This window comes from Mustela erminea, chromosome 15 (assembly GCF_009829155.1).
Source record: "Mustela erminea isolate mMusErm1 chromosome 15, mMusErm1.Pri, whole genome shotgun sequence".
In the NCBI taxonomy this organism is placed as follows: domain Eukaryota; kingdom Metazoa; phylum Chordata; class Mammalia; order Carnivora; family Mustelidae; genus Mustela; species Mustela erminea.
The window spans coordinates 77050773-77063033 of record NC_045628.1 but is presented as its reverse complement, the minus strand read 5'-3'; the positions used below and the strand labels follow the sequence as shown (position 1 = coordinate 77063033).

Below are 12261 nucleotides of genomic sequence, written 5' to 3'. Positions count from 1 at the left end.
GGTGGGAACCAGTTGTGCGGGTTATCTGGCTGTGGACACAGCCGAGGGGAGGCACCTACCTGAAGGAGCCTACTGCAAAGTTTCTATGGACAACCAGGTGCATGATTGAAAGACTTAGGGGTCTTCCCCTGTGGGGGACATTCCTGGCTTAAAAGTGTTCAAGCGGTGAAGTGGGGCGATATCCCAGGTGTGACAGCATGATCTCAGGATCCCGGGTGTCCCCAGAAGACCAGCTGGGGCCGAATGCTTCCGAGTTCCCAGACATCAGTTAGGGAGGATGGCTGAAAACCAGGAAGCTAGGTCCCGGCTTTCTGCTCTGGGAAGCAAGCTGGGCCCAGACACCACCTTATTCCATCCACAAAGTCTCACAGATTTCGCCATACTGGTTGCAAGAGCAGCCCGGGGACTCCCCAGCTGCCCGACATCTACTAAATACCCCTCCGCCTGTGGTCTTCGCAGCCCTACCCCGCAGCAGAATCCATTCTCTTAAAAGTCAGCCCTGGCGCAACCCAGGGATGTTCCTCAACTCTCACCCTCGGCTTCTCCGTGGCTCTTACATCACTGAGCGCTGGGCAACACCATGTGCCAGGGGCTGTTAGGTGTGTGGGTGGCTGAGCTGCCAGAGCCTGCAGGAATGCCAAGCTGTGAGGGGGGAGGGGGAGGCCACAGCCCACGGGGGCTGCAGTGGAGGCCCGGGTGCTGGGAATGGAGGGCGGCATCAGGAAGGCAAGTGCAGTGGAGGGGTAGAGGGGGCGGGTGGCGCCAGGAGTGGTGGTTGTGGGGAGGTGAGGTCTTGGATGAGCAGGACTGGGGAGCTCTGCGGCACCTGGCATTTGGGCTGGGCTCAGAAGGATGAGCAGCGCCACCAGGCTGGGACCCAGCATTCCTGGAGGGGTGGGACAGCATGCTCAGAGGCCTGGCCTTGGGAAAGCTTCGGACAGTGTCTGGGGAAAGGGAGTCACGTAGGTGATTAAGGTGCGTGACGGAATCTGCTGGTGAGGGGAGCGTGCTTTGGGGAAAGCTCGTGCAATGGAGGGCAAACAGAAGGTTGACTTGAGAGGAAGCTCCGAACGCAGACGACTCGCTCACTCCCAGCGACTCTCGGTCCCTCCTCGAGATGCGGCTGTGGCATCTCCGTGTCTGCGCATTAACCACAGCCCGTTTGGCACAACAGGTCAGCCCCGTTAGACACACGGGCTCTCAGACCTGCAACTCCCCAGTGGGGCAAGCTCAGTTTTCTCGGTGGCTAGATGAGAGCACAGAGGAGCTGAGATGAAATGAATTGTTGCAGGTCTTCCGGGCTGGTGAGTGGCAAGCACTAGGGCTTGGGCTGGTTGGGTCCGCCCACTGTGCCCCAGTGGGGGCCTCCCCCTCAGTTAGCATCCCATGCGCCCCAGCACACATCAGTGCTTCTGGCTCAAAGCGGCAGGAAAGGAAGAGCGCAGGTCCGGCCAGTGTGCCCAGGGCCCATCCCGTGGGCACATCTGTCCCACATGAGTGATCACCACCAGGTGATCCAGGGCACTCTGAACAACCAGCAGGTGCACGGTCCAAGTGACAGCAGCCGGGAGCCTGTATCCTGCCTGTGATGCCTTCCCTGACCACCTGTCTCAGCCCCCTTCCCCCGCATGGCTTCCGTCCACCTGGCTCTTTGTTCCTTCCTCGCGTGCATCACCACTGAAAAGTAAAAAAGTAAATGATTTCCTCCTTTGATTGTTTATGCTTCCGCTCTCTAGCAGATAAGCTAAGAGATGGCTGGAGACTCTGTCTTGGGAACTGATGGATTCTCAACTCCTAGCACAGTGCCTGGCATGTAAGCAGATGCTAATGAAATCTTTGTGGGGTGAAAGGAAAAACTAAAGCATCAGAATTTGGGGTATTGTGTCTGCCTAATATCCATTTAAGTATTAAAGATGACGAGTGAAGAGCCACCCCCCTCTCCTGAGTGTCTACGCTCCAGATGGGGAGAAAGGCAGGGGCCACCACTGGCAATGACACATGGAGTCGTGAGGTCCCTGTCACGGAAGCATTCAAGCAGAGGCTAGACGACCATGGCAGAGCAGCGATTCCTGCATCAGAAAGGCATGGATAAGGACTTCACAGCTAAGGTTCAATGACGTGGGGTTGGCGGGGGAGGAGAATACCTAGGGTACGGGGACCTGCATGACACAAGGTCATCACATCCTTTGGAATGCCTCCCAGGTGAGCGGAGACGAGCACTACTTTTCTTCAAACATCCACGAACTCTCCACAGGGTGAGTTTTGCTGCCGTGAGCACCCATAGCTTCACACGGCGCTTGTCTTCATCAGCACAGGCTCGGACCCCAGGAGCAGGGGGAGAGCCCGTGCCGGCCAGAGGGAAGGCCATAGCCAGAGGCTTGCTTCCACCATCGAGGAGGGAAAGGGGCACAGAAGGGAGGGAGCAGCTCTGCAAAAGCATTCTGGGGTGTCGCTTCCCTGGGAGGGTCTCAGGCATGAGTATGGGACTCAACACTTCCTGGGACCTTGGACATTCTTGCAGAGCTGTGGGTGAGACAAGACTTCCTAATAAACTCTTGGTGCCGTAAGGATGTCCTTTATTTATCTAGTTATTTATTTTATTTTTATTTTTAAATTTTTATTTATCTATTTTTAATTTCTAACTTTTGTTTATTTTATTTATATTTTTTAAAGATTTTTATTTACTTATTTGACAGAGATCACAAGTAGGCGGAGAGAGAGAGAGGAGGAAGCAGGCTCCCTGCTTAACAGAGAGACCAGCTGGGGGCTCGATCCCAGGACCCTGGGATCATGACCTGAGCAGAAGGCAGAGGCTTTAACCCACTGAGCCACCGAGGCGCCCAAATAACCACGTTTTCCAAAAGATTTTCTTTGATGAATTTTAGAGAGAGAGAGGATGTGCATGTGCACGAGTTGGGGGAGGGGCAGAGGCAGGAGAGGAACAGACACCTAAACAGACCCCATGCTGAGCAGAGAGCCCCGCATAAGGCTTGATCTCTCACCACCCTGAGGTCATGACCTGAGCCAAAACCAAGAGTTGGCTGCTTAATCAACTGAGCCACCCAGCTGCCACATACGACATATTTTTAAAAACAAAAAATCTAACAAGAGTCTTTCCACACATGTCTCCAGTCAGCTGGACACTTATTAACATTCAGCTGAGAAAAATGCCTCTCTTAGAAGCTGCCAAGGAGCTTACCTCAGATCAAATGTTTCTTCTCCGTTTTCAATTAATTTCGGACATCCGCATTTTCCAATGATACCCAGCCCTCATATATGAACACTCTATGGACGGTGGGATGGGAAGATCCCCCAGCCCTTTCTAGCAACTGTAAGTGACTGCTCAACTCACTCCCGAAAGCACAAGGTCCCAAACCTTTCCACATCATGCTTCTACACACAAACTCCTTAGCCTGAGAAATGTCCCTCTCACATTCCAATCACCCTTAACACTGGTATTGTTCTTTGTATTTTACTATTATTTTAAAAAATATTGTGATATGATTAACATACCATGTTATATTAGTTTCCGGTGTACAACAGAGTGACTTGATTCCGTCTATGACTTGGTGCTTACTGTGATAAACGCGGTCACCATCTGTCCCCACACTTAATCGGTACACTATTCTAGACCATATTGCCTAGGCTGTACTTTCCATTTCTGTAACTTATTTATTTTGTGACTGAAAAAATTTTACCTCTTTTCCCCCTTTATCTAGTTTGCCCGTTCCCCTACCCATTTGCCCTTTGACGACCACCAGTTTGTTCTCTGCATGTAAGAGTCTGTTGGATTTTTGTTTTTCAGATTCCACATAGAACTGAATCCGGCAGTACTATCATTTCTAGGGTACTGTCACTCCTCGTAGACTTACATGTCTTGTGTCTTAAAATCTGTTCCACATGGGGTTGGAGAAATCACCAAACACACACACACTACACTTAGAGGGAAAGGCAGGGAAGAAGGATGCCGCGTGTTATGGGGGATTATTCCTTGGTAGAAGGAACGTGCCTTTTTTTTTTTCATGTATAAATCATTATTGACTAAATAGATATAGTCTGGATAAAGCCTAAAGACCTCTTGATGACCTAACTTGTTAGCAAGAAAGGAGAATACGTAAGATATGATTTTAATATTTGATAAGATGCCCATTAGAATAGTGGAAACGCAGACTATGCGGGAAAACGAAAGCATGTAAAGGTGTCTCATGGACCCAGACTTTTCTCTCCGGGTTTCTGCTTTTCAAGGCATGCTTCTAAATGGGAAACCTAGCACAGAATGAAAATAGTTCATCTGGGGGCTTCCCGTGATCTTTGTTCTTTCAGGAACATTCCTATGTAATAAAATGTTATTTGTATAACAAAGTTTGCAAAGAGGGGAATCACGCTTATGTTCTGCAGACACACACAGAAGGCCATATTGTAGGATTCCAGGCAGAGGAAAATCCAAGTGGAGGTGAAGTGGCCGAGACAGAGAGCAGAGCAGCGGTTGCAGGGACTGGGCGAGGGACAGAGCACTGAGCGATGAGGAGCGCGGGTGTCTCTGTGACGGAAACGTCGTAGAACGACATGGTTGTGCAACACCCTGGATGGACCTACTGAGACCTCCATATCCCACTGCAAAGGATGCGAGTAAAATGTTACGTAAACTCAAATTCTACTTTATTTAATTAATAAAATATATGAAGTAATTATAGAGGTGAACACAGAACACAAATATAAAGAAGGAAATGACGGGGGACGGGGAGCCATGCTCTGGAGCTGCAGCCAGCACAAGCTGCGGCTCGGGGGCCGAGCCTGCTTGCTCGAGGGAGGCAGGGGGTGGCAGCTCGGGGGCCAAGCCTGCTTGCTCCACGGAGGCAGGGGGCGGCAGCTCGGGGGCTGGACCCTGCTGGTCATCCAGAAAAGTCAAAAGGCCAGGTGGCTCTTCTGTCGCAGAGAAGTGAACGAGGGCCCTGACGACCATCTGCCCTGGCCCCAACGGCTCAGGGGGGGTCACTGGTCTTCCTAACCCATAGTGAGCTGCCGCAGCAGGGATGGCGGGGGCCAGGTCAGGCCCCAGACGTGCAGCGGGTGCCAGAGTGGCTGCTGGAACAACTTCCCGAGGCACATCCTGATCTGGCTCTGGGGCCGGTGCTGTAGCTCCAAGAAGAGAAAGCATCATCAGCTTGGTTGACTTCCCTCTCGCCTTTCCCTTTCCCCACCACTCAGCGTGGCCTGCGTTCAAGACCCAGACCCTGGAAGGTGTCCCCAATGGAAGCCCATGGGGACAGGGATCTGAGATGACTCACTCTCTTCGGCCCAACTACAATCTACGGAGGCTTCCTCAGGGTGGCCCACCCTGCCTCCTCCTCAGGCCCACATCAGTCACCCCCAGTCCTCCTCACCCCCAGCCTCTGGCTCCGTGGTCTTTCTGGGAGGGCATTGCCTTTCTGGCAGCAGAAGCTGGGCACGGCGCTGCAGGTCCGAGCCCGGCACATAGACCTGCAGGTAGGCCAGCAGCGTATGCAAGCTGGGAAACGCCGGAGGCTGCACAAAATCCCCTGGATACTTTTCCACCCAGATGTTTAGGATGGCATAGATGGCCCTGGGGACAGACATGGAGGCAGAGAAATCAGAGAACAGGGTACGCATCCAAACCAATATCCCAGGGAACCCATGTGGGAACCTGGGCCCCTGGGCTTCCAGCTCCTGTCCGAGACCAGTCGGACTCCTTGTCCACCTGCGACCTGGCAGTCCTGCCAGAGACAGGCCTGCTCCCAGACGGTGGGCTGGCCAAAAGCCTCTGGGAGTGGGAGTCCTTGATCAATGGGGTGAGCATTTCTGGACTTCTTAGGGGAGCTGGACACACTCCTCAGTCTGTCTCCTCGGCCACGTGCCACTTCAACTCAACTGTATGTGCCCAGGGAGGGGTGGTGTCTGGCCTCTTAGTTACCCTCACTGCACTCGCTTCTGCTCCGTGAAGATCCAACCGAGGAGGGAACAAAGGGACTCTGTCACTAGCCAGGCCTTCCCAGGACCCTCCCCATACCTCCACCGTTACCTCCTCTGCCCATTCACTAGGTGCCATGAGAGTCGGTCTGTTTCCACTGACACTCACCTCCCACAGGGTGTGGGATGTCTGCTGCTCCCTGGGCTCTACTGGGTCACCACTCTCCCTGAGCCCCCTCTGAGCACCCAGCGTGCAGGTGCCAACAGACTGCTGTGCGATGGTTCCTAAATCCTGCGTTCTGGGTCCCAGAATTGGGGCAGAGAGAGGGCTGGGAGGGGGCAGGGATGGAGCATGACCCTCTCAGGGGTTGAAGCTGTCCTCCATCCCCCTCTGCTCTCCCACAGTGCTCACACACCTACCCCAGCTCCCCAGGGCACCTTCCCAGTTTCCAGTAGAAGCTCTCAGACCTTTACCCTAAAGCAGGAATCACAGAGGTGTGCGTGAAGGTCCAGAAGCCCCTTGAACTCACAGTACCCTCACTGCCCTGCTGGAGAGGGAAGGCCCTCCTGGAGCAGCCAAAGCTTACTCACATGTCGCGCTGCTCCTGGGATCTCTTGACCTCTTCATACGTGGAGTAATAGCATCCGAATCTAGAGGAGGCCAGGGGGCATCACATGAGATGTCTGTGGATGTTTGCTCTCACCGCCTGACCCTCGACTAGCCTGCAGCCCTGGGGTGCTGTCTGTTCTGTGCAGGGATCCCATTCAGCTCCTAGATAATCGCCTCCACCTACGGGGGCTTCTTGGATGCTTGCTGAATGAAAGGGCCCCAACCAGCCCATCACCGACATCTGAGTGGGCCTGGCCCTGCTCACCCCCAGGGATGCCTGCTCTGGATTCACCCAGACACAGACCCCAGAAGGAATCTCAGATCTCCCTTTCAATGGCAAAGGAACCCAGCTCAAGATCACAGTGAGAGTCAGGGATTAGGCAGAGGCTTCATATGAGGGGCACGGGAATGTTCAAAGAGCATGCCAACAGGCCCTCTAGCAGACTTTTCCACCAGCGCAGGCTGCCAGGTGTCCTCTCATACACCTGCCACTGAGTCCCTATAATACCTCTGCCCCAGTTAGGAGCAAGGGGAAATTTGGGGAAGCTTGGGGACCCTCCAAAGTCTCACAACCAGGCATTGGCCTATTCCCACGGGACAGTTAGGGGCAGGGGAGGGTGCTCACCTTGCACATAGTTGGTCCAGCACCTCCTCGGTGCTGGCAAAGGTGTCGTATGTGTCCAGAAAGATGTGGACACAGTGTAGATCTTGTCTGAGGACGGCAGGCACCAGGTGATCTATTGCGGCCTCCAGCTTGTCGGCCCGCTCTGCCATCAGCAGTGAGGTCCTCGTCCTCTTCCTGGTTGAACGATTTTTCCCCTGAGGTGAATCAGAGGAGACATGAGTCAGTGCTGTGGCCACCAGGAGGGTTGGGGCTTGGAGGGCAGAATGAGCCCCCAGATCTCAGGGACTTCTGCAAGAGGTGGGACAAGAGAGCCCAGAGTCTGAAAAAGAATCGGGTGACTCAGTGTCTCATTGGGTTCAGCCTAAGGCTCTTGGTTTTGCTTCAGGTCATTGTCTCCGTGTCCTGAGGCTGCGCTCCTCGTAGGGCTGTGTCCATAGGGCAGTGTCTGCTTGAGGATTCTGTCTCTCCCTCTGCTTCTCCCCACTCTCCCCCTGTCTCTCTCTCAAATCCATCAATCAACCAATTAGTTAAGAAGCCTTTAAGGCAAAGAGAAAATGTTCTTGGTATCCATACAAAGAATTGAAAGAAATGATGTCTGAACTTGCTAGTATCTCAGGACCCTTTTTGAGTAGAGTATGGATAGCACGTCCCTGCATGAGTGGCATGGATCCTGTGATTTCTGATGACATAGCCCATTCTTTTTATTTTTTCAAAAGACATTTTATTTATTTATTTGACACAGAGATAGGTCACAAGTAGGCAGAGAGACAGCCAGACAGAGAGGGGGAAGCAGGCTCCCCGCTGAGGAGAGATCCCTGACCTGGGCCGCGATCCCAGGACCCTGAGACCATGACCTGAGCTGCAGGCAGAGGCTGAACCCCCTGAGTTACCCAGGCACCCAACATATCCCATTCTTGAGACGAGAACACAGAGATGTTTCAGGCGAGAGGGCTTAGGATTGGAGGGCACGGAGGCTGTAGGATGCAGCAATGTGCCTTGGCCACAGTAGGGGATTACATCCAGTCCTGCCCCAGTAAAGGGCTCCATGGCTGTGATCAATGACTGGCCTACCGGACTGCCGTTCAGTGCAATGCAGTGAGGCTACTGTTCCTGTCCCTGGGGGGGGCCCAGCCATGTGTTCCATCAAAACCAAAGTGCAGAGCAAGAGACAGAGTACCATGTGCCCCATGTTCCTTTGGATCAGAGTTTCCCAACTCTTGCAAATGATCATTTGCAAGACTTGAAGAACTTGAGCAAGGACTGTTGGGCCACAGGGGACACCTGGGAGCACGAGTTAGGAAAATGCCTAGCACAGGGCAAAAGGAGTCTAGATCAACTGGTTGAGACCTGGTCTAAAGTCTCTTTAATGATACTCCTATAAGTATGTGGACAATGGCTCTGCTTCTGTCCAAGGCATGGGCAGGACCAGTGGGGGCCAGTTTGGGGAAGAGATGGGATGCAGATTCATGGGAGTACAGGACTCTAGGAGGCCAGGCTGGCTTCTAGGAAGTGGGGCCCTTGGTGCTGCATCGGTGCCCCAGGGGTCGGGTCTCCCCAGCACCTGCACTCACCCTGAGCCAGCGCCAGACTCTGTTGGCCCTGTGCGGCTTCTTGTCATTCGAGGAAGGAGAGCAGGGGATGTCGACATTCAGCTCCTGCACCATGTCCTCTGGAGCGTTCTGTAAAGACAGTGCCCAGCAGCCAGGCAGGAGACCTTAGAGCCCTGTCTGGAGGCCTTTGCTGGTCTTCAGACCCAGGGCGCTCCATTCCAGACACACCACAGCCCAGGATGCAGAGCCCTCCCCCAAGGAGAGAAACGTGGCCCAGCTTCAGGGCCTTGGATGTGCTCTGGCACAGCTAAGAGGCACCTCAGGAATCCCCTGGGCACCCAGCCCACCCTGACATTGGTGTGAACAAGAAGGGATCACCAGGGCATCCACTGTGCTCACCCTCCTCCAGCCCATGGGCGGGAACCCCCACATATCCCTCCTCCCCTCAAACTCCAGAGGAAGGGATGGGGCTTCCCTAGGACGGTTCAGAGGGGTGGGCATCGCCTAGTCTCCTCAGTAGTAAGTACCTTATGGCGTCTCCCTCTAAATGTGTTGAGGCATCGGGGGGGTGGTTTCAGCCAATGTCTACAGCATGGGAACAAGCCATTTTCCTGGGGTTTCTGATACCCAGAGCCCCGGAAACTCGGCACACAAGAGGAAAACATCTTTTTGTGTCAGATGTCCTGAGCCCAGTAACCCTGCTACCGGACTAGAATGTGGGTGCCTGGTTGCAGGGGTTCCAAGTTCTGGGGGCGGGCGGTCAAGGAAGTGACATCACTGCATGAGATCCCCTACCGGGGCCCACTCCTGGTTGGACCCTACACGATCAGTGCTCCGTTCTGCCATCTCCTCATCCCCCTTCTGCATGCAAGGCCACATCATATCTGTACACAGTGACCCCAACACACCCCTCTCCACAGGCCCCCAGGGAAGGTCTGGGAGAAGCCAGGGCCCCAGCTTGCAAACACACCTGGTTTCAGACACAACTCTCGATTCTTACCTGGTTTTGACCCTAGATAAGCCATTGTGCCTGACAGGGATGGGCTTCTCTGCAAAATATGGATGATTCCAGCATGTCTTTCTATCAGATGTCCACACGCATAGGTTGGATAATAGCTATGATGTTAGAGGAGTGCTGTCACAGGTAGGAAATACCTCCCACCCAATTTCCTCCCTCCTATCCACTTCTTGGAATCTGCTACTAAGGGATCCCACCCCACAGTCCCTCCTGGGGTGTGTGTGTTTGTGTGCACAAGCACACTCGCTCCTGTGTGCACACATGTGTTCATCGGTGCTCACATTCTGGAGTCCCAGAAGAGGACAGCTCCACCTACAGAGGGCTGGGTAATACCTTCCCACGATCTTAGGCTTTGAATTTTCAACGCAAACCCTAAAGAAGGGACTGGAGTTGGCCCTTGATGGTCAGAATGTACCCTTACCCCTAGAGACCGCCTGTCCTGGGATGCAGGCCTTTCCCTCCTTTCCAAAGGGTGTGATGCAGGTAGGGGTCCATGCAGTGGGTCGCCATGAGCTGGTATCCTCCTCAGACAAGAACCTGGGGAGATGTGTCCTATCTAGGATATCAATGATCACCCTCAGCCCCATAACATTTCCAGGTCGAAAGCCCCTTCCTTCTAGAAAACCTTTTCCAGAGCCCCCAGTGAATGGCTAGGTGCATACAGGACCCCAACTTTGAGGACACTCAAAGAGCTGGGTTCATGCCTTCTAAGCCTCCCTACCAGTCTGATTCTAGGCAAGGCCCGGACACTGCAGGGATCTTCACAGTCTCCCTTCGGGGGCTCCATTGGTTCCCCAACTCCTCTGTAGACATGTTTGTGTGACCCCCTCCCCAGACTGTAGTCCGGACTTGGTGATTCACTTCCATGTCATACAACGTGGCAACATGACCCAAAGGCCCTTCTGAGATTTCGTTCCAAAACTCACTGCCCAGCCCCATGTTGACTCGGATCCATGTTCTCTCTCCAATCTTCATACTGGAGCACAAGCCCCTAGGTTGAACCATGACCCAGACATACGGACGTGGCCCAGCCCTGTGGGCCCACAGCAGACAGAAGTCAGGTCTTTGAGATGGGCTGTATCTGGCCCATGCCCCTGAGTGTGCTCAGGTTCTCGGTGAAGCAGATCCTCCCTTGGTGTTGTCAGCAGCCCAGTTTAAGGAGAGACTCTGGAAGGAGCCCCCAGCGGAGCACTGCTGGATTCCTGATCCCCTGAGACCACGAGGCAGCGTTTGTGGGTTCAGCCACTGAGTGTGGGGAAGTGCGGTCACAAGCCCTGGGAGAAGGGCACTGATACTGACCAACTTCCCGGGTCCTGGCCCTCCTCCCCTCCCACTCTGATCCTTCCTCAGCTTCTCTGGCCACCCTGGCCCCCTTTCTAACCTCCAGTCCTCTGCTCCATGGTGCCCTCCGCCAGGTGGAATGCACTCGCATTTGTGCAGGGCTGTCTCCTTCTTTTCCTCCCGCAGGAATTCTCCATGTCATCTCAGCACAGCCTTGTCATACCCCTCACCGGGTGGAGTTCGGGCCTTAGTCGTGTCCCTTGCTCTTTTGCTGTGGAGCAATCGCTTTTCCCGTTCACATTTTGGTTTCTCGTTTGTCCATCTTCTCCTCTAGACCCTGAGCTCTCACGAGGAGAACCCGCTGGGCTGATAAGCCCTGGCACCATCTGAGTGCGCAGTGCCCAGTGGCTGAATGAACGGGAGACAGGATCCGTCCCAGCACAGACCAGCTCCGTTGTTTGACCCTCACTGATTTTGGTCCTGTGTAAGCCTTTTGTTTTGTTTTTTAAGTTAACTGTGCCTGATGTGGGCCTCGAACTTATAACCCTGAGATCAAGGATCCTAGTGCCTGAGGAAGCCAGGTGCCTCTTTGGTCCTCTTTAAAGGTTTTAAGCTGATCACTATTGAACTGAACTTGGTCATTTCAACATGCTGTACGGAGGTATATTACATTACGCTGAATGACCAAGTAACTCCCCAGATTTTGGTAGCCTGTCACCACAGAGTCCACCCCCCCTCGCCCCATGACAGTGCTGAGTGGTTCTTCAGATTAGAGACTGAAATCCTATATGTGGTCTTTGAGGACCCAGACTCCACCATCGACCTTCTCCCTCCTTGGGATGACATGCACCTCTGATGCCATCAGCACAAGAAGAAAGATGACAAGAAAATACATACAGGAGGGTGTTTCCAGCCAGGCCTCAAGGTACACTTTGACACTCAATCTTTTATGTATTGTTTTAGAATTTTATTTCTTTATTAGAGGGAAAAGAGCACAAGCAGGGGGAGGGTAGAGGGAGGAGAACCAGAGAGATGCTGATCTGAGGAGGACAGGGGGTGGCTGATGTAGACCTGTGCAGGGAAGAGCGGAGGCCGCCCAGAGCTAGCCTCCGTCATCTGGTGGGCCAGGAGTAAGGAGTAGCCTTAGATAACTGTGCCCATGACCTGCTATCAGGGGAGACCCTCTAGGGATTGCTTCCTGGACTCAGAGAACATTGAATGGTGGGGAAATTTTCCTTGATTTAGGAGG

At 53.5% G+C, this 12261-nt stretch overlaps 1 protein-coding gene across 1 annotated transcript; it reads right to left on the bottom strand.

The window, feature by feature from the left end:
* Positions 1–4663: 4663 nt before the first annotated feature.
* Positions 4664–9405, bottom strand: LOC116574103 (ral guanine nucleotide dissociation stimulator-like). The gene is made up of 6 exons (XM_032314621.1): positions 9241–9405; positions 8735–8842; positions 7164–7357; positions 6520–6579; positions 5385–5584; positions 4664–5133 (listed from the first exon to the last, which is right to left on the bottom strand). The coding sequence occupies exons 1-6, from the start codon at positions 9376–9378 to the stop codon at positions 4664–4666; spliced, it is 1170 nt and encodes a 389-aa protein (XP_032170512.1). The 5' UTR covers positions 9379–9405.
* Positions 9406–12261: the final 2856 nt, after the last annotated feature.

Excerpts from the sequence above, each read along its gene's own strand:
- LOC116574103 (XM_032314621.1), bottom strand. The coding sequence starts at position 9,378 with ATGTTTTCCTCTTGTGTGCCGAGTTTCCGGGGCTCTGGGTATCAGAAA. Across the intron at positions 8,843-9,240 it reads TTAGAGGGAGACGCCATAAG|AACGCTCCAGAGGACATGGT; the intron begins GTACTTACTACT and ends CTGTCTTTACAG. Across the intron at positions 6,580-7,163 it reads CTGGACCAACTATGTGCAAG|ATTCGGATGCTATTACTCCA; the intron begins GTGAGCACCCTC and ends GGCCTCCTCTAG.